The 23,295-nt window shown below is 31.8% G+C and overlaps 1 protein-coding gene across 2 annotated transcripts; it reads left to right on the forward strand.

The window, feature by feature from the left end:
* The first annotated feature begins 832 nt into the window (after positions 1-832).
* On the forward strand, positions 833-22,975 carry LOC130636013 (uncharacterized). 2 transcript variants are annotated; one of them, XM_057445587.1, is made up of 21 exons: positions 833-950; positions 11,450-11,580; positions 11,763-11,831; positions 15,393-15,480; positions 15,571-15,653; positions 15,977-16,071; positions 16,157-16,472; positions 16,581-16,677; positions 16,760-16,815; positions 16,954-17,064; positions 17,179-17,229; positions 17,483-17,584; positions 18,524-18,751; positions 19,121-19,291; positions 20,300-20,371; positions 20,832-20,883; positions 21,723-21,760; positions 21,875-21,993; positions 22,070-22,140; positions 22,233-22,315; positions 22,421-22,975. In XM_057445587.1, the coding sequence occupies exons 1-21, from the start codon at positions 869-871 to the stop codon at positions 22,505-22,507; spliced, it is 2,202 nt and encodes a 733-aa protein (XP_057301570.1). In that variant the 5' UTR covers positions 833-868; the 3' UTR covers positions 22,508-22,975. The 2 variants fall into 2 exon arrangements, with proteins under 2 accessions (XP_057301570.1, XP_057301569.1); XM_057445586.1 differs by lacking the exon at positions 833-950 and adding an exon at positions 9,278-9,818.
* Positions 22,976-23,295: the final 320 nt, after the last annotated feature.

A 23,295-nucleotide genomic window follows, 5' to 3' on the forward strand; every position in this document is an offset into this window, starting at 1 on the left:
CTTCACTTAAGTACTAAAACGGTGTCTTGGTTTTACCTTTTTAAGGTCTAGTTTCAAATTTATATTGAAAAGTTGCTTTTTTTATCCATATATTGTGGTAAAATCTTAGCAATTCATTTTTAAAAAGAAAAAAACAGAACCATTTGAGAGGTTGGTATACCTAGAACATTAATATTTTAGTTTTGTCTCCATATTCTCCATAAGTGTTTCTACCTAGCCTAAAACATAGAGGTGTACGAAGCAAAAATTGTTTTTGAGATATCAAGATTTAAACGTTTAAAAACAAATTAAATTTTATTTAAAAGAACGGAGACTTGTCGTTTTTTGTGACTTTTTTCGTTAAAAATTTATATTTTTTATGTAAAATAAATATTCTATAAATTTTAATGGTATAAAAATCAAAAATTTGCCAAAAATAATGATTTGGGTTTTTCTTGTACCCTTTAAGAGGGTAAGGTGTGGCCTTGCTAGTTTTATGCTCATTAGACTTTGCTCGGAGAAATTTTGTGTTTATTGGTGGATTCAAATTAGGGATTTGATCTGACACATTTTGTGTCTAAGCTTTCTTATGAGAGAAGCTCAATTTTATTATCCTCTAAGAAAGATTACTTAACCAGGCTAATACGAACCTTTACGATAGTTATATGTTTTTGCATTTTTTTTAAGTGTTTTTTGGATTTTTGCTGCAAAAAAAAATGCAAAGATCAAACTAATGAAAAATGAAACAGTATAATGAGTGATGTTTTAATTTTAATTACTTGTAATTAAATGGTTAAAAGAGCAATTTGTAAATATTATGTTTGCAGAAAAAAAAGTATTCCTAACAATCAATATTGTCTTGTTGACTTTTTAGACCTGATAAAAAGTAATGGCTGTCACAAATATGGAGAATGAAGGAATACACCAAGATCATATTGTTAGAAGTATGGACAGTGCAGACATCTTAGAAGGTTTGAAATAAATATATAACACACGAAAATATATTTTGCGAAAAAATTGTTATCAATATGTTCTTTAAACTTTTTGCGTATTTTTTTATAATTCTTGAGAGTATTAATTCTCGCTTTTGCTATAAATGTAAGCATTTGTTATACACAAGTGATACGCCCTTATTTTGCTATGTATATATTGTTGATGTCAATTTTTTTGTTCCTGCCCAGGCAAGTTTAATCACAGCAATTAGACACAATACTTAATTTAAATTAATTGGTATAAAAGCAATATTAACTTTTACATGTTTTTAAAATAGTGGATGTATTTTTTCAAAATATAATGATGCATTGCTTATTCTATTAGTACAACTTTTAGAAAGTCCTTTCTGAAAGCTTTTCAGCGCATTAAGAAGCATGAAATTCGAGAACGCCTTATTGCATGTACTTGTTTTACTTTTTAGTGACATAGCTTGTGCGTTAACAATACATCACCTTTTTAATAATATTTTATTGAATCTCTTGTCTGACTAAGCTGTCTACTTTTAATTGTGTCTACCTGTTGGTGTCTGGTCACCAATTGAATGTCTATACAAAAGTTTAACAACGTAATTAAACAAATTAAACTACAGAAGACACCCCTTTCTATAAATTTTCCTTGTTATTACAAACATGCTTGATAGTTCTTGTTACATGGTGGTGGCTTGCTGTGTAATAAAGAATCGTTTAGTTACAGGCACTTGAATGCTAGTTTGTAGTGCATTATTTACCCTTTATTTCTTTAGATGCAGAATGTTTTTCAAGTATATATTAATATGAAAAGACATTTTGATAGTAGCTTCCTGTCTATATATTTATACTGTCTCCAGTATCTAAGTGTTCTTTTTGAGTGTTAACGAAATCAGGATGTCCTTATATATATAAACTATTATTTTTAAAAAATATAAAAAGACACCCCTTTGTGACATTGAGGAGTTCTCTTCAATATCAGCTGATATGAGTTATGACTTGGTTTTTATTTATTAATCAATAATCTTTAGTTGACTATGTCTTTGATTGTCTCCAATATGGAAACCATGGTTAAATAAGCTCAATCTTAGCAGATGTGTTTGATGTCTTTGAAATTGAGTAATCTGGCATAACACAGTAAAACTGAAAGCACTTGCCTTATTTTTACTAGACAAGAGATTACAGTAACATTAAGCACTATCAACATGAAGCTTGGGATGGATTTTGTCATTGAAAAATTAGATTGAGCTAATTAAAATTGAAAAAAGTCTTGTTGTTAAAATATGATATTGTTTAATGACAGATGTAGTTTTAACTGGTGAAACTTGTTTTTTTTTAAATAACTAGCTTGGAGCAAAGTATCAAGGAATGATATTGGTAGTGTTGTTTCAATGTTTATATGTCTTAAGAAATTTTATTAAAAAGAACACCTTAAATGTGCGAATAAAATAGTACGTTTTAGATGTTCTTCATTTTATTAAAATTAAACTATAAGGAAGAAAATAATTGATTGTGCAATAAAGACTTTTTTGTCCATAATGTGGTGATATCTAACACAAAAATGCACTTTAAAATAACATATTTTTGATTACAGAAACTTTTGCACAAAGAAGACAGTCAACATCCTGGTGTCAATAAAAAAAACCCTTTCTTTTACTTTCTCTATTCTTTCATATTTTCAAAATGTGATAAAAACGACACACACTTTTATGCACTGAGCATGCAAATTTTTAGCATGGTACAATATTTTCATGATGACGTGAAATTTAGAGCATCTTTGTTAGCTTCTAATAATGTTAGATTTTCTTTTTTTGTATGTTAGTCCTTCAAAGAGCTCCTTCTATGTTGGGGGTGTATTAGTATTTTAATTACTTGTTTATTTTATCCTGTTTAAGAATTATCTTTTTAAGTTTTTAAGTTTAAACTTATTCAAAGCACAAAAGAAGGAAACAATAAAGGATTGAAAGCTTTTCTATTTTCTATGATAATAATAAACCTTTATTTATGTTTCGCAAAAAGTGATTATGAGGAAGAAACAGACCTTTCTTTATCTTTTTTACTTCCTGTGTTATTTCCTTCAAAACAAACGTTGATAGCCTGTTATTCTATTTTTTTTAAGAATCCACTGAGTCAGTGCCTGTGGAGAATTTTAAAAATATAGGATCTCTAAATGATTATATTAGCTTACCATTTCCTAGAAGTCATGGTGTATTTCTGCTGCAACAAGCGCAAAAATGATTTTAAAAATCATAAAAAATTTAACCCTATTTGGTCTGGGGTAGGGGATTCCGCCACCCTGCTTGATTATCCCCAGAACTTCGAACTTATAACATTCTTTGTGATTAATCAGATTTCCTGATTTTTTGGTTTTTTATGCAATTTTTGGCATTTTTAAAAGCGAACTATGTAAAATCCAGAAAATATGTTAAATAACTTTGTCTGTGAGAATTTATAGAAGTTTTTTTTTATTTACCTGAAACCCTTTGTACAAAAGGCAATTGTTGTGTTTGGATAGTTTTTCGATGCAACTGCTGTCTTTCTATAAATACTAAGAAAAATGTCCCCACAGTGGTCATTATACACATGTTTGACCAGTTTGTTTAAATTTGGAACCTGCATATTGATACTAGGTAATTGCGCGGATCTGTACATGACAAAAAATATTTGTTAAAAACCTACATTTTAAAGTTTGCGAGTCAAACTAAACTCCAACCACAACTTTAAAATGGTAATATAATTAAAAGTTTATTATAACCTTTGTTGACATACTTGGAACCTTCCTGTTGAGATTAAGTCCATTGTAAGGATCTGTGCAGGTCAAAGAAACCTACATTTTGACTACAAACCTGTTGTTGGTCAAACTAAACTCTAACCACAAATTATAAATTGTAAATATAATAAGAAAGTCTGTGATAGGTTTGTTGACATACTTGGAACCTTCTTTTTGACACTAAATGCATTGTAAGGATCTGTACATGTCAAAGAATATTCGTTAGAAACCTACATTTTGACTACAAACTTGTTGTTGGTCAAACTAAACTCTAACCACAAATTATAAATTGTAAATATAATAAGAAAGTCTGTTTTAATTTTGTTGACATACTTGGAACCTGCGTGTTGACACTAAGTACATTGCATGGATCTGTATATGTCAGAGAATATTCGTTAGAAACCTACATTTTGACTACAAACTTGTTGTTGCTCAGACTAAACTGTAACCACAAATTTCAATTTGTAATATAATGAGAAAGTCTGTTTTAATTTTGTTGACATACTTGGAACCTGCGTGTTGACACTAAGTACATTGCATGGATCTGTATATGTCAGAGAATATTCGTTATAAACCTACATTTTGACTAAAACTTCTTGTTGGTCAAACTAAACCGTAACCACAAATTTCAATTTGTAATATAATGAGAAAGTCTGTTTTAATTTTGTTGACATACTTGGAACCTGCGTGTTGACACTAAGTACATTGCATGGATCTGTATATGTCAGAGAATATTCGTTAGAAACCTACATTTTGACTACAAACTTGTTGTTGCTTAGACTAAACGATAACCACAAATTTCCATTTGAAATATAATGAGAAAGTCTGTTTTAATTTTGTTGACATACTTGGAACCTGCGTGTTGACACTAAGTACAATGCATGGATCTGTATATGTCAGAAAATATTCGTTAGAAACCTACATTTTGACTACAAACTTGTTGTTGCTCAGACTAAACCATAACCACAAATCTCAATTTGAAATATAATGAGAAAGTCTTTTTTAATTCTATAGACATACTTGGAACCTGCGTGTTGACACTAAGTACATTGCATGGATCTGTATATGTCAGAGAATATTCGTTAGAAACCTACATTTTGACTACAAACTTGCTGTTGCTCAGAATAAACCATAACCACAAATTTCAATTTAAAATATAATGAGAAAGTCTTTTTTAATTCTATAGACATACTTGGAACCTGCGTGTTGACACTAAGTACATTGCATGGATCTGTATATGTCAGAAAATATTCGTTAGAAACCTACATTTTGACTACAAACTTGTTGTTGATCAGACTAAACCATAACCACAAATCTCAATTTGAAATATAATGAGAAAGTCTTTTTTAATTCTATAGACATACTTGGAACCTGCGTGTTGACACTAAGTACATTGCATGGATCTGTATATGTCAGAGAATATTCGTTAGAAACCTACATTTTGACTACAAACTTGTTGTTGCTCAGAATAAACCATAACCACAAATTTCAATTTGAAATATAATGAGAAAGTCTTTTTTAATTCTATAGACATACTTGGAACCTGCGTGTTGACACTAAGTACATTGCAAGGATCTAAACATGTCAGAGAATATTCTTTGGAATCCTACATTTTGACTACAAATTTGTCGTTGGTCAAACTCCAACCGCAAACTTCTAATATATGAGAAGGTCTGTTATAAAGTTCATGGCATATTTTATGCTAGACATACTGCTATAATATGAGCATGACATTGTACTATTGCATTTGTAATAAATGTAGCATGTTTTAACCTATTTGGAATAGTTTTGGGTTGCTAGACAATGAAAAAGTAATTATTGCTTTAATGTCTTCATCAAGACAGTTTATAAGAATATTATGTAATAATTTGTTGATTGGTGGCGATATAAATGTTCTGAAAATTTAAAGATTGTAACAACTTGTAACAATCATTTTTTAATTTAAAAGGTTGTTTTGCAGAGGTATATTAGTTTTATAGGTGCCTTGATGTTTTGCTACACCCACTAACTGGATTTTTTACTTTTACCTAACTAACTTTATAACTGTTTCTCATTACAAGTTTATAATAAGCTTATAATGACAGCTATAATTACTTCCAGTGTTATTATTTCCTCCATCCTTCTCTGAATTAATGTCATTTTGATATTTTTTCTTCACTTGATTATGGTTGTTAATATAACTTTTATATGCTAGATTAAAACACTGTCGCTTTAAATCTACTCACTTTGATTTAGATAAAGTCTTCATGAGAAAAGTAAGTAATGTTTTTTAAAATTTTAATGTTTTAGAATTAAAGATAAGGTTAATAATTAAACTACATTTTTTTAGCAAAAGTGTGCTACATAGAAAGGTATAGATGAGATAGGCTCTTAAAGTTAAACGTTTACATGGATGAAAGTTTTATTTGGTTTTATTGTTATAACACAGCAGCTAATGACTTGCTTAACATCAAAACTTATATAAATTTCAGTTCCATATTTGTGTTGTTGTTTTTTGCTGACCAATGGCACCAGTTTGCTGAATGCATGTGACCATTTTCCTTATTAGGAAAAATAAAATTGTGAGACCTATTTCGACATTTTAAGCCTATAGTTTATACCTACCAAGCATGAACTGCGGGTAGAATTGTGTAAAATGTCTTAAATGTTTTTGTCCAAAAATCTTGTTTTTATATCATTGAAAAGGGAACAATTTCTACAATATTTAATTTATAATTAAAAATATAAAATGATAATAGCAACACCAATAAAACTGTTTAATTTTAATAAGATTTAAATATATAAACAAGGAAAAATATTTCGTTATAATGTTACGGAAGGGTGAAAGTTAAAATCTTCATATAATCAAAACTTTGTTCTTATCTACCTCCACTTAAAGTTCTTAACTTCTCTTTAAAAAAATGCAGCATTTCAATTATCAATGGTACACTTAAAAATATAACTGAGACACTGAATCGAAGGGTATACAATGTATGTTATATACTGGTATTTTACTTTATTTTTACTTTATTATCAACCTCCAAAGCTTGTTCCATAATTTTTATGCACGCCCTATTTTAGTTAAGAGTTATCAAGGTTACAAAAAATGTATCATTTTACTTACACTAAACAGAACATACAATCTTTTACTTTAAATTTCAATTGTTAAAATGTTGAAAAAATGGTAATTATTTAACAAATTCTTTGCAGAAATATATCTCCATGATGTCTGGCTTTAAACCTTTTTCATGTTTTTGATTAATTAGCTAACCCACCATGCTTATGTAGTTGTGAAAGCATTCACAAACCTGCTAGATACACATAATCTGCAATGCTTCATTAAGGCACCATTGCGAAAATTAGAATAGTTTTTTTATATATATAGACGTTTTAATGAGGTTCAATGAGTGATTCTTATCACGTTGTACACATGACTTTATAATATAATGGAATGTTTTCATATGTGCATTGTTTCGTAAACATTTACCTCATTGGCTTTAAATGTGATGTCATCAAAACACACAAGGGCAGACTTTTCTTAACAGTTCATTCATTTTTTTTAACATGCTGAAGTATGTTTAAATGCAATGTAAGCTTTCATTTCTTATTCAATTCTTTTAAAACTCATTTGTTGACTTTTGTTAGCTGCTTGACGATATGGAAATATTTTTTATATATAAAGTATTTCTTCTGTTGCTATGGTTATTTTAGTGAAGGAAATTTTTGTTATAATCTTTATCTAAAGCTATTACTGGTAATTATTCTTTATGTAATTTAACTTTTCAACAGCAAGTGAATTTTACTTTCAATGCTAAACAAGGATAAGAAGTTTAGGTTTAAGCTATTTCAGAAATTAATAAGTTGTTATTAGTCAGTTTACAGGAAAGAAAATGTGAAGCAAGTTAACTGGAGTTATAAATTGAATAAAATTAATACGGGTGACGATTATTTTTCAGGGCATACTTATTACTTTTGGCTTGATGTTTTTACATGGCTTTTGAAATAAGAGTAATTGGTGGTTTGACTTTTCTTGATCACTGCTAAAAGTAGCTAATAAATGAATAAATCCTGTTTCATTGGCTTACATTACATACAGTGGGAAAAGTGTTTTAACATTTAATTGAAACAAAATAAAAAAAATTAAATCTGTGAAAAATTTAGCACTACATTCCCAATGTGTCTTTAAAAGCTCTTTTATTGTAGTGTCAAAATATTAAAATTGATATTTTTGTATTGTTAGAAACTTTCAGCAAAAAAGAAATGCTGTTTAGTAAACAAACAGGCTACTTGATTGTTGTTTTATGTTTATCTTTACAAACTTGCGAGTTTCGTTGGAAATTTGGTAAAAGAATGTTATGTTGTAACCACATCAGGAAAGATGCAGGAAGCTTCCACTTGATGAGTGTATTATCACAATACACAATGTCAACTTCAGTTTAAAAAATATTGACAGAATGTTGTTTTTGCCTAAGTTTTCACTGCTTTGTTTTACTTTTTTCAGGTTGTGCTAGTGTGGTTTTTATAAGGCATTTTTTTGTATAAAGCATTTCGGGCTTTTTAGTTGTTTACAATCAATATGTCTGTTTTTATTTTCCCCATCATATTACACTTTACAATCATGCGATTTTAGATAGTATCACAGGTTACTATGAAAGAATGAAATGACTTTATCTGCGGTTTTGGCATTTATAAAATTATTTGACTTTAATTTGGTTTTACTTTTTTGTTTATGCATCAGCTTTTAAAAAAGATTTTTTTTCTTCTTAAAACGTTTTTAGTTTGTTAACCTTTGTTTTTTTTGTTAGTTTTCTTTTTTGTTTGTTTACACTTTACTCTATTTGGTTTTTTTTATTACTAATTTAATTAGGGAAAACATAAAAATGTGGGCAAAATCTTTTTTTGCTCATAAAACTTTAAGTTTTATAAATGTTTCGTCTCAAAAAGTTTCAACATTTTTTTCATTTTTTTATTTGTGAAGTTTTAAGGAGGCGTGATCCTTTATGACATGTTTGCCACTAGACATATACCCAAAAGACAATGTGCTCATATGTTTCTATCATTTGAATAGATTATGTTTTCATAGTTGCAAATTAATTGTGTTTTTTTTATTTAAATTGCTTTGACGTCACTCTGTTGAAGTCTTTACAATGCTGTGATAAAGAGATTTAAAGAAAAAAGTTATAGTTTTTTTTATACTTTATCATGGCGTTTATGTTAATGACAAAAATGTTTGTGTGATAATGTTGGATTTTTAAATTAAATGTTCTTTTTATTCAGTACAAAAATTAAAACTTGCTACACAATGATAGTTGTTATAAAATTAACAAAGTTTTTAATAGATGGTTGTTTTGTGAGATTAAAGGTGCCTAGTAAATGTAAGTATACTTCATTGATCTTAGCATAAGGATGGATATAACTTTTTTTCAGGAAGCCGTGTCAAATTAAAAATCCATTTTATTCTATTGTTGTAAATGAAGTTTGTTTGAAAAGAATTAACCAGATGAATCTATATTAATTGCTGAAATGATTGATTATGACATTCCTTTGTTAACTAATATTAAAGGTATACCAATGTGACTTGAAGTGAGTAGTTGTATGCTTTTTGAGTTTTTGTGTTTGTTTACGTTTCAAGAGATAATATTGGCTGGTTTATTTATTTATTCTTAAAACAGTTCTCGTTTTAGCAGACCTTGTTAGGGTACATTTGTTAATTTTTGATGTAAACATTACAGTGATGGTTTGTCTGTGTCTTTTTATATTTTTATGTAAAAAGTTTCATTATGAAAGTTTATATATCTAGATTCTACTACTGTAAAAAAGAAAAAAAATGTGTATGTATTGACAAGTTCTTGTGTTTTTTAAAGAAAGTTACATTGATCAAAACAAAAGGAAAATGCTCATTACTTATTTATGGGTTTTGTAAAATTGTCTTTATTGGTATTCAGCGTTTAATAAAAAAGAAAGTAATTAATATATATATTTTTGTGGCAACTAAAGAGTGAGCTTAATGCCTGTGTTCGCGTACGAATCTGCTATGGCATGTTTATCTGCCGAAATAGCTGCCAACCGTTTATTTGTTCAAGAAGATCAAAAAAAGTCATGGGTACTAAACGAAGAGTTGTATGAAAAATGTAAGTAGTAGTCTTGATTAGTTCAAAATGTTCTTTCATTTTGATCATAGTGAAATACAGAGTACAAATCTGGTAATCCAAACACGCAAGAGACATGCAAGTTGTCAAATTAATTAGCAGAAAATACACCAGATAAGCAAGACAATTTACAAAGTACATTTAATGCATTTGAAATTGAATTTGTACTGTATTCCACCTTTCTTTAATCAACAAATTGTAAACTTTTTCATTTGTTGCCACGTGTAAATATATTTAAGATTGTTCTGAAAGTATGATTATGTCCCTGCAACTTATGGTTTAAATGTAGATCATTTTTGTTAAGTTGCGAAAGAATACAAACTATATTTTGTAAGTTAACATCATCCTATATGATTTGATTTCATAATAAGGTAAAGGAATGAAATAAGGAAAGGTTACAAAACAGTCAGTGATTAATTTTTTATATTTCAAGAAAACAAATCTTATGGATATTACCATGTAGATCTGATCAGCCATTTGAAAAAGTAATTTAGTGTTTTAATAGCCATCTTACATTCCAGTGGCAAATTTGTATCATATTGAATAGATTTCATACTCCACAAATCTTTTGCTGTTGAGATGGAAACTTTCTAAGTATAGTTTTGCTGCACAGTTTAAGAGTAATTATATCTTGCATAAATATACTTTCAAGGTTTCGTCAACTACTAATAATAAAAATTTAAATGTTGATTGAGGATGTTTTATTAATTATTGTCCCTTTCGTTTGCATTGCTTTGAGAAAGAGATGCATAGATGATTTTAGGAAATTAATTTTTAAGTTCCTTAAATTTAATAAACTTAATAAATACGTAAACACATGAGTTTGTTTACATACTCAGTAACATCAAGGGAGAAGTTACAGTGGGAAAACCTGATCATTTGCTATAAGAATTTTTAAAAGCATTAATACTATATGTAGATACTTTTGGTGGATTCTCTTCTTAGTTTTATATTTTGTGTAATCATCAGGCTGTGACATAATCTTGAACGTATCTCTTAATATTAAAAATGCCAGAAGAGTGCTGGTGTACTGAGTATTTCACGTTTTCCTAAAATGTTATTTTTATTTAGTGACACTTGTAAAATTATGATTTAAATGTTTAAAACGTCCTCTAGATGATGCTTGTTAGACCTGGCAATTTGGTGGAAATGGTCGGTTCATTACTGTTATGTTTCTCCAGTAACAGTAAATCCTTTTCCCAGGACAATTTCGTCAACATATTATGATAAAATTATTACTGTTTTGGCCAACTGAGCTGAGAAAGCTCATTGATCCAAAAGTGTAATAAGGGAAGGAGAACATTACTACAATTTTAGGCATTTTGTTGTTCACATGAGCGTTGCAGAGCGGTAAGAAAAAATCATTTGCCTAGACTTGGCAATTTTCCAGTTATATTTGTGATTGGTAACTCTATAACTGGTGTGTAAAATTAACTTTTCTGCTTATAAATGCCTTTTAGCAATTGCTTAAATATACTAGTGATTACAGATGGCCATAGGTTTTTAAGCTTAAAATGGGTGGAAGAATTAGAGGCAGTTTAGGTTCTACAAAAAGTTGGTTTGATTGAGTAATCTCTTGATGTGATCTAAACTTGACTTTTTTTCTTGTATAGTGCGTCGCCAACTACAAGAACTTAAAATGGAAATTTGTAAGCAATGCAAGAAAAATTTCGAGCTAGAAAAAGAAGTTGGATTTTTTGACCAAAGGATAGCACTTTTAATTAACCATAAAATTACAGTGGAGGTAATAGTCCATGTAGTTATGTTAGGCTGCAGTTAGTTAATAGTTATTCATCATCAAACACATGGGGAAAATTTTAGTAGCATGCATATGTTTGAGGATGAATAAACTATTAAATAACTGCAGTCTTATATTTTTATGTGTCTTGACTCATGCTTTAATCTAACAATACCAAATTTACCTAGGAGTTTCCCGACAATATAACATTTGGTGAACACAGACTGGGTGCATTAAAAGATGATCTGCAGAAACGGGTAAGAAAATATTTTTTTATGTAATTTAAAACCCCAAATTATATGAGAATAATTTGTTAGTTAAAAAATAATTTAAGTGAAAAAGGAATTTGATTAAGCTAGAAAGCTAGGTGTTTATTAGCAGTCAGGATGTTAAATTGGTTTAGTTTTTAAAGGTATGCTACAAAAGATTTTATTCTAAACGAACAATTTAGGTTTGATAGTTGCACATCATATGTTACAGAAATATTTTATGATAGCTTTTATGTTTAATTTTTTAATTTTGTAAATATCACCAACATACAAGCTTGTTTTTTTTTAACTTTTTTCATGTAGAAGTTCTATTTACATGTGACATGCCTGACAAAATTATGTATCTCGAATTATGAAAAGCTTACATGGATTCCCTTACAGATAAAAACATGTTGTGTGAGTATAACTGTCATCATTCTCGGCTTAACGTCTGTTTTCCATGCTAGCATGGGTTGGACGGGGTATATTAATGACCCTCTTCCAATCTGATCTAGACTGTGTTAGATCTAAACTCACCTTCCTCTGTATCAAGTCTGTCCTTATAACCTCCTACCAAGTCTTTCTCGGTCTGCCTCTTGGCTTTGCCCCAGGAACCATCAAGTCTCTACACTTTCTTATCCAATTATCCTCCTCCATTCTTTCCAAGTACCCCAGCCAATTCAATCTTCTTATCTGAATAACATCTTTAATTCTACGGAGACTTACCCTGCTTCTTAGCTCATCTGAACTCTTTCTGTCTCTCAGACTGGCGTTACACATCCACCTAACCATTCTCATATCATTCCTTTCTAAACGGTGAAGATCTTCCTGCTTCACTGCCCATGTCTCACTACCGTACAACATAACACTTTTTACACAGGCCTCATACAACCTATTTTTTACCTCAATATACAGGACTCTGCTAGTCAACAAAGGAAGTAACTCTCTGAACTTTTTCCAAGCAGAACCCATCCTGCAAGTAACACTTCTTCCAACACCCCCTTCACTGCCAAACATATCACCTAAGTAACAGAAGTTCTCAACTATCTCTAACGAGCCACTGTTGTACATCATTAAAGCTGGAAATACTTCATTCTCTATAATCCCACCTTTGCAACGCTTGCATACAAACTGAATGTCAGCTCTTAACCTTCCACTAATACTACTGCACTTCTTATGTACCCAATGCTTGCAAGTCTGACAAAAAATTGAGTTACTACCAACCCCTTTCCTGCAAACTCCACAAGGCCACTTTCCAACTACAAGGTCACACTTGGCTGCAATGCTACTAATCATGACTTTAGACTTTGCTGTGTTTATCTTTAGCCCTTTCTCTTCTAGTCCTTTCTTCCACTTCTCAAACTTTTCAATTAATTCTTCCATCGACTCTGCTATGAGAACCAAATCATCTGCATACAATAACTCCCATAGACAACCTGTTCTGAACTCCATCGACAGCGCTTCTAAGACTAGAACAAACAACAAAGGACTAAGTACAGAACCCTGATGTACACCAACATTTACACTAAATTCATCACTAAGTGAATCGTTAATCCTGACACGACTTCTAGCATTGCTGTACATAGACTGTACCATCGTAACTAGCCACTCATCCACACCTAATTTTCTCATAGCCCACCAAATAACTTTATGTGGCACTCTATCAAAAGCTTTCTCTAAATCTACAAAAGCAAAATAGAGATTCTTTCTCTTTCCTAAATTCTTTTCCTGAAGCTGTCTGAGTAAAAATATTGCATCTGTAGTGCCACGCCCTGGAACAAAAGCAAATTGCATCTTGTCTATATCAATTCTTTCTCTAAGTAACTTATCAATCACTCTTTTAATAACTTTCATTACTTGATCAACCAACTTCAAACCTCTGTAGTTACCCCTTTCTAATGCATCACCCTTGCCCTTAAAACAATTCACTATTACTCGGAATAGCACCATCCTTTATAATCTGGTTAGCAAGACTTGTAATAAGCTCAACCCCAATATATCCAGATGCTTTTACCATTTCTGCAACAATACCTGATACTCCTGCAGCCTTGCCAATCTTCAATTTCCTAATAGCCTCCACTACCCATTCTGTCTTGATCTTCATAGCTGGCCCTTCTACAACATCATCATCAGACAAATTATCCTCGTCCCAATCAAACTCAGTGTTAAGCAACTTCTGATAATGATTCTTCCAAGTTACCTTTTTCTCCTCATTTGTGCTAGCCAAAACACCTTCATCATTACGTACACACTTCTCACCTACAACATCTTGATTAGTCTTCTTCATTTGCTTTGCTATCTTGAATACCTCTTGCGCTGGTCTTCTCTTCTTAACACATGTGCAAATCTGTTTCTCTCTGCTTCTGATTTTGCCTTATACACTGCTGTACGAGCACGACGCTTAGCTTCTAAGTAAATATTTTTACTACCACCTGACTTCCACTCTTTCCAAAGTTTCCTCTTTTCCTTTATACACTGGTCAACCTCATTATTCCACCACCAGGTCTGTCTATGTCTAGCTGGTCCTTTCGTCCACCCACAGGTATCATCAGAAGCTTCTAGAAGACAATTCTTCAAAGTAGTCCAAGTACTTTCAACATTGTCACTATCACATTGACTATTGTGGGCTAACTGCTGAACTTTTTAGCTAGGTAACGGTCTGACGATGCTCACACCTGACATCTGTCCTACCGTGCACGACACCTTCACTCCTTAGAGTTCCAGCCCTGTTTACGCAGATTGTCTGATCAACTATTTTTATGGCCATTACTAAAGAGTTTTGGCATTGTTTTACAGCTGGATGCCCTTCCTACCGCCAACTGTTCACAGACCGGACTGGGTGTTTTTTAAAGTGACACCATCACTATGTGGCATTTCATGGGACTTCCACAATCGCCCCTTTAAACTAAGGTATGGTGGAGGACGTTCAACTCCTCTCTTGTCTCTTAAAGAGACCCTTCACCTCACTGTATCTAATGCAAAAGAAAATGAGAAAAAAGTTATTATTAAAATATAAACACTTTTTTGATAAGGTGTGACATAAAAGCCCAAGATTTAAAGAATGTAAAATGTAAAAGATACTGGCACAAATTTAAAATCGAAAAACTCTGGAATTAACTTTAGGGTAACAGGTTATTCATAGTTAAAAACTGAAAAAAACCTTTGTTGGGTGATTTAGGGGAAACCAACAAATATAACGTTTTACCACAACTTGATGATAAGTATGTTCAAGTACCTAATTCTCTATGCCTACTCAAGTTAAATTCTGGTAAAAATTAAAAAAAAATTGTATAGTACAGAAAATATGGAAATGTGCGTTTGAGTCAAATTCTTGAAACTGAACCACTGAGCTTTGTTGCTGTGTTATAGGAAGGAATGTTCTTGGTAGGGTGATAGCAGAGTAGTTACAGACTAGTCTAGCTCAACAACGTCATTTACATAGTCTGTCCAATACACACTGGATAGTAGTTTTTAACCAAAATTCGTGATAACAAAGAATTCCTTTCTGTCTGTAATTGATGATATGTAGCAGATTTACTGATTAAAAATAATAAAGTAGAATGTTTTTAGTGTTTTGGGAATTTATTCTTCTTGCTACAAACGGAACCAAAATACCTCGCAAAACTCACACGATCAGTTGCTCCAACAGAAATAGATGGTAAATTGTTTTAAACATCACATTTTGATAATCATCACACCTCAGGATTTTTATGCAGACTATTTTTAATTTTCTATCTCTCTGTTGCAGAGCTTCTACAGATTGTTATGTTCAGTTTATATGGAAATCAATATGAAGCCAGAGAAGAACATCTACTACTTAAAATGTTTGAAGTAAGCATAGAGTTAATAGCAATTTTTAAAACGTGTGATCAGAATGTTCATTCAAATTTAACGGTCACTTGTTAACAAAATTTGAGTTAAAAGCAAGATGTTTGAACACAAGAAAATATTATATTATGATGGTTTATTAGGTAACAAATTATCAGCTGTACTTTTTACTTTCAGCTGTCTCTTTGATAACTTGTGACTGATGAAAGATTTTGACCCCTGCGTTATGATACCTATGATAGTTCTGACTTTTTACTCACCAGCCCATATTTTGACCATCTTAGTGGACCCCTTGCTAAAATCAATATTGTTTACATGCTTTTTAGCTTGCACTCCAAATGGAGTTTGATGAGACTGATGAGTTTGGGAGTTTGATGCGTGCCAACACTGCAATATCAAGAATGATGTCTACATATACAAGGTATAAATTATCAGGTCCATTTTTCTGTTCAATCACGCTCTCTGTGCTGCTAACTTCTCATAACTTGCTTCGCTTTGTTTACTAGACGGGGACCAGGTGCAGAGTATTTAAAAGAGACACTACAAGAAATTGTGGAAGATTTAAATGCAAATATGGACCTTAATTTGGAAGTGAATCCAGTGAAAGTGTACTGTGCCGTACATCATGTTATCGATGACGAGCAAAATAATATAACAATGGAACGTGCTTTAAAAGATCCAAAAGTTGCAGACGTTATAAATTATAGACTTAAAGGACTTGAGGAAATCACATCTAGATTTTTCGATGCTATAATTTCTTCATTAGATTACGTTCCTTATGGAATTAGATGGCTGTGTAAAGCTATATATCAACTTTGTCGTGTAAGTGAAAAACCAGTCCCAATTTTGTTTGAAACCAACTAAAAAGCATTTGAACGTTTGTAATCAGTGTCTAACCAGTTGATGATTGTTTTTTTTGTTTTGTTTTAGGAAAAATTTCCGGAGATACCTGTTGAAAACATAACTGGTTTGATTGGTGGTTTCTTTTTGCTGAGGTTTCTCAATCCTGCCATTGTTTCACCACACAGTAAGTTTTTCTACACTGAAACTAAATGCCTTGCCTGCTTGGGTATATCTGTTTATATAATTGACACTTATTTTTTCATTAGACCACATGCTTTTGAATTCCCAACCTAGAGCTGCTATGAGAAGAAATTTTGTATTGGTAAGAAAAGTTTATTCAACTTGTATGTAAACAAAGGCTTTGGTGAAAACAAATTTGATATTTTAGCATTACGTTTTTGTAGTTTATGAAACGATTTATGGCAGACATTTTGAGGAACCATCTGACCTTACTTTATAGATTGCAAAGTTACTTCAAGCTATCAGCAACAAAGGTGCCTCACAAGTACTAAAAGAAGTGTATATGAAGCCACTACAACAGTTTGTGGCATCGAGGCAAGATTCTCTACAGGTGAGTCTAGTGATGGGATTATGGATATTTCAAGTTCCTCAGAATTGTGTTGTGTTTAAACCGTAATGTACCCAATTGTTATTAAAAAATTATTGTTTCTTTCTTTGTATTTAGCATTTTCTGCATAAATTATGTGATGTGGACGATTTTCACTCTTACCTTGAGGTACAGTTTGTGTTTTTGCAGAGAATTTTTACCTATTTATAGCTAACGTGTTGTTGTAAACGTTTGTGGCTAAAGGAATTATAATCCATTTGATACAAAAAACCTACAAGAAACAACAGACCACGTTCAAACCTTTAAAATAAAAACTCCCTTTCATGAACGGACTGCATTTTTTATAAGGCGCAATACGTTTTGCACGTGTTTATGCTCAAGTCGCATTGTTAGATTTTATGTTATTGTTTACATTTTACAGATTGAGCAGTATCTGTCGCTTCCTAAAGATATGACGATCTGCATCACGCTCAAAGAAATGTACAGACTTCATGAACTACTCTGCAAATATCAAGACTTTCTAGTAAGTTCTGGAAGCAACTTTTAATATAATTTGGTAGCTCAAAGAAATGTATTTTTCTTTCTAAGAAACACTGATCTGATTATTTCGGTTTTTAGACAACATTTTCTTTCATATTTATTTCGAACTTACTGGAAAGGACTTCTTTAAATTTATTTTACTTGAAAATCTATCACACTCTTTTTTAAACAGAGTGTCAAAATTTAAACATTCGTCCCAAATATTGCCAGAAGATTAAACAATTGCTAAAAAAATTTGTCTACACGGTAAGTTTTAAATAATAGCATAAATAAATTCGTACTTTGAAAAAAAGCAGTCCACCTATATCAGTGAATAAACAATTTTTAGGTGCTATTTTTCCCTAAGTAGCTAAGCAATGCGTGAGACGAAGTGTAAAAAAGCAATTGTTTATATACAATCAAAGCAAATAGTAAATTTCTTTTACGTGGAGTGTCATATAAAACACACTTTTCCACAGAAGTAAATCCCAGGTTACCCAATAGGTATTAATTTTTCGCGGCATAATTTTTTTGCGGATTCGTTAGTAGAATAAAGCTAGTTAAATTCTTAAACTTGTGTTATTATCCTTCTTGATCGTTATCCGCAAATGATGCTTAACAATTTATTTATGTTTTTATTACTTGAATTATTACCACTTTCAAATAATAAAACAAGAATGATCTAATTAGCAGAACAGTACAATTAATTTGTAAAAAAATATCACAAACCTGTCCTTTTAGTGCAGCCCTTAAACCTCACAAATCAAGTCCCAATGCAATTCTTTTTTCTCCATTTTGCTTAGGTTGTTGGATTTCTCATACTTTAAAGTGTAAACGACTAGAGTTTCTTATAATCCAATTTCCTATAAGAACCTCTTCTTTGGTCTTATTCCTGAACTTCCCAGCATCCTGTTTAGCATGTGTTTTGACGTCCTGTTTGTAGATTGTGGAAGATAATGACAAGTTAACAGTGTTGTTAGAAGAACTGGGCGTTCCTGTCCCTTCGTCCTTCGTCCAAGAGAACGTGAGTGTGGACGTGAACCTATTGAGTCGTTGGGACGTCACCACTAACTTGAAGAATGAAGTGTCTGACTTTGATCGGACGTCAGAGCGAGGCATCAAAGCATTACGTCAACAATGTCGGAAGATTCTTACTCGTCTTCTTAGCACAGTAAGTAAAGAGATCTACCCTTTTTGTAGTAAGTAGAGAGATACTACCCTTTTTGTAGTAAGTAAAGAGATACTACCCTTTTGTAGTAAGTAGTAAGTTTAGAATGTGTGACCAAGGCAAAAGCAATAACTAGATTATCACACATACAGAAGGACTTTAGCGATATTGTGTTTTTAAAAATTTTAATTCCTGACTATAAAAGCTCAACGTAAAATTCAATCAGTTTATAAAGTAAAAATAACTTCAAACATTTCGTAATATTATTCCTTTTTTTTATTTTTGTCAGATCTTCCTCTTTATATACCTTATTGTATTTGCTTATTGTACTTTGACTACCCATACTTAGCAGTGTGCTTCTCTTTTTACCAGGCCCCCTATCTTATGCAACAGTTAACACTAAATGACGCGATATCACGTGCCAAGAGCGTGCACGATGAAGAAGTACGAAGACTTGCCACGCTAGCTTCTTCACATCTGGAAGCGTTACGTCAGAGCGATAGTAGTTATAAAGAGGAAGAATTTTACAATATTGTGAAAGAGGTACGGAGCCGTTATTACGTGGACGAATTTCAGAAACTGCTTTTTCCTCATATTTGGCAAAAAAATTAACTAAACGAGTTACAGAAAATGTCCTTTTTTAGTGCCTACTGTAACCGCTGCCAAGTCAACGCCCTAGAGTTAAGGTATTAAAAAAATTCTACCTCCCCTGCTGCACACGATCTCATGGCATTTGTTACCATTACAGGCTTTCTAGTGAATCAGAGAATCCAGGGAATATCAGGGAATGTCAGGGAAAAGATTTCGTATCGGAGCAAAATCAAGAAATTGCTTCTTCAGTGAAGAGTCTAAAATTCTACTCTTCTTTAGGGCAAAAATCGTGATATTCATTCAGATTTGGCCTTTGTTTACATATGTATCATAATCTTGTCATTCTGAATTTTTTTCTTTTAAATGTTTATTAATATATGGAATCTATACATCGGAAAGTAAATAATATGTCGTCAACATAGTTACATCGAAAAAACAAGGAAATTTGAGTAGGATTTGGAATCAAAATTAGAAAACATCAAGGAAATATGAGCAGGATTTGTAATCAAAATTAGGGAAAATCAGGGAAATTTGAGCAGGATTTGGAATCAAAATTAGGGAAAATCAGGGAAATTTGAGCAGGATTTGGAATCAAAATTAGGGAAATCGTATAGTAAAATCTTTGAGAAGACTTTTTTACCTTTCGCTCGAGAACTAAATGGTAACTAAGCGATAAATTGATTACTTACGGTAAATACTATTTAGTAATTTACAGTAACTCAACATAGTTCATCTGAAATTTATTATAATCTGAAAGTTTTACTGTTACTGGGGCAAGACATTTAAAAATAGAACAAAAATGTCCTAAGTTGTAATTTTATCTTGACTGCGTGGCAAAGCATTGACGTTAACTTGACAAGGTTAGCTTGTGTTACGTGGGAAATTGTGTGCTTGTTTTTTCTTTTTTTTATCACCTTGTTTGATATTATTTTGTTTTTAATATATTTTTCTTTGATTCAGCGAGTCATGCAACAAGAATTGCAATACGACCGAATGTTGAGAGAATTGAAAGGCTTAAGAAACGTAAAAGAGGTGGGTTTGACTATTAATATGATTATTAGTACTCATAACAGGGTGGAATCGACGAATAAACTTAAACTAACCAAAAAAATTTTGTGTTTGTTATGTTGAAACTGTTGTTCACTACACACTTTTGCTTTTCACCAAATTTCTAACCAGGCTGGTCATTATTCTTATTTCACTATTGTTCTCAACAAAAACAAACTATTGTTTTTAACCTGAAATCCCAGCCCCACGTCTTTTAAAGAAAAAACATTAAAGAAAAAGTGTGTAATTTTTGCACTTCCAATGTCGAGGACGAGCAAGGTTTTGACTATGATTTCCAACTTTAATATAGCAGTGAAGAAGTGTGAACTGTGTATTGAGTTGTTTTAGCATCGTAATCAGGAAGACAACAAAATCCTTTGCGACGTCCTTTAAAATGGCAACGGCGACGTCATTACCGGACTATTATGTTTTTTTATTCTTTTAGACCTTATCATGGCACGGAGATTTCTTGAGTCAACAGTTGGATGCGTATAAAGGTAGCTTAATTTTGTTAATTTATTTGTGTTGCGAGGACTGGGTAAAAGGCTGCTGTATTACGTCATGTTTCAGCCATATTGATTCTTTTACTAACATATAGTTTATTGTCACGATCATCAATGAGTTGATTGTTCTTCATAAGGAAGCAATCAACAACCACTAGCGATGCTGTCTTCGCCAATATTACTTTCATAAATGACAACCTAAGCGATTAAAGCTCGTTAGTCTTCACGTGTGACCAGTATTGTGCACACCGCTCTTGATTGCTGTTGGTGGTGATTGCACACCGCTCTTGATTGCTGTTGGTGGTGATTGCACACGGCTTTGAAATACTAAGCTTAAGACATAAAAAAAATTATTTGTAAACTGTCGACAACGACGAAGTTCTTTGACTTTCCTTTCCTGTGTAACTGGTAGGGTGCCAAACTTGTGGGCGTGCAGACGGGCGCCCTTCCAACTTGCCAAGATAAAAAAAGATTAGCTTTCTGTTTATTTCATTATTCGAATTTAATTACGCCAAAAATTGGATTATTTTTCGGATTTTTTAATAACATAAGTTTTCTTTTGATCTGAAAAACAGTTTGTGCTCACACAAAGAAACGACATTTTTTTATGTGACATATGTCACTTTATTGTGTGTAGAGTCCATAAGACGTTGACGTGTTTATCAGCTTTCAAACACCTTTCAAGTTCATCAGAGAATAAAGCATGCTAGCGATTAACTTGTGGAATTAATTTATGCAGTTAGATGACTTTTCTGGGGGTTTATTTGCAATCTTTGTTTTCCGGGGGCTATTAGTAATCTTTGTATTTTTTTAAAAAAAGTCTATTTTTTTAGAATACCTTCAAGCAGTTCGAAACAAAGCTGCTATCAGAGTATGTATTTTGGTTTCTGTATAACGTTGATTTATTGATTTGTGTTTGCGTTTCTCTGTAATGCTTAAGCATATCTTTTGGAGTAAAAATATTACATTTTCTGATAACTTATAGGAAGGACGTGCCACACCTGGAAAGGTAAACAAACAAACATCTGGTCCGTTCAAGTTCACCTATCACCAGCTGGAAAAAGATGGAGTTATTTTAGAAAGTAAATCCATTACAGACAAGAGGTATGTTGACTCGAGATCGCAACCATTTTTGCAGAAGGTTGTCCGCTTAAATTTTTTACTCGTTTTCTTTTTTCAGGAAACAGAATATCTCATTCACAGTGTTTTCAACCGAACCCGGAATATATCGAATACAATTACATTACAAAAGTAACTGTGTATTTTTACTTTGTTGTTTTTGTCAACCTGTCAAAATGAACTATTTGAAATCAGATTAAGTGACTGCATTTTTTTAATTTCAGTACCCATACCTGGTCATTCAAATTTGATGCAACTCGACCTTCATTTGGAAGATTTGCTGGAATTACAACACTTCAGAGATCCTGTAAGCAATCTGTTAATAACGCTTTCTGCTAAGAATGCACGAAATATACACGACAGGGCTAAACAACAAGTTTTGTGTCAACTTGAAATGCATTAATTTTTTTAGATTATGAATTTAAACGAATTCGTGGTACTAGACGTTCGTCACACACTTCTTTTCCTTCATAAACATTTTGCACCGAAGAGATTATGACTAACCGCCGGTACATTGAACAGTCAACTAAAAACTTTGAGAAGATCCTTTCGAAGAGGTGAAGTCCGCAAATAAAAGAGATGAAAAACGATTGACAACTGGAAATCGATATACATACATTACCCAATGACCAACGACGCTCGAAAAGGAGGTATCTAAAGGGAAACTGTCGCGTAATGAACACTTCCGTCGCGAATAAAATAACCCACGCTGACGCGCACATCGGTCGCAATATGACCACGCAGAGTATACAGAGGTTACGACAGTCATATCTTTAAATAACCTGCAATGTTAGTCATATCTTGAAAGAACATGCAAATAGTTTTCTGTTGTTTATTGTTCATAAAGAAGAGAGGTTTTTTTAAACACAAGTTTGAAGGGAAACGAGTTTGTAATTTTAAAAAGTTTATTTATGTTCCTATTGTAAATAGAATGTAGTTAAAAGCCTAGTCTCAAAGACTTCTAGAAGAGTCTGGAAAAGAGGTTCATTTAGTTCAACGTAGGAAATATTAACTATTTTTCCATTTAATTTTTTTTTTATTTATTTGCTATGTCAGCGTTTAAGACGAGGAAAACAACGTATATGTCTTCTTAATTTAGTGTGTGTATAGTTTACATGTTGACACAGCAAAAAGAGGTCTTGACAAATAATAAAATTTTTGTACAAATTTTTTATACTTTATGTGTTTATATAAATTGTTGTTTATTCTTCGTAGAATTACGTCAAAACAAACTGTTTTTTTCTTTTGAAAAATGCGTAAGCTAACAGAGCGAGTTTGTTAGATTCT

Source organism: Hydractinia symbiolongicarpus, chromosome 3 (assembly GCF_029227915.1).
Source record: "Hydractinia symbiolongicarpus strain clone_291-10 chromosome 3, HSymV2.1, whole genome shotgun sequence".
Lineage (NCBI taxonomy): Eukaryota > Metazoa > Cnidaria > Hydrozoa > Anthoathecata > Hydractiniidae > Hydractinia > Hydractinia symbiolongicarpus.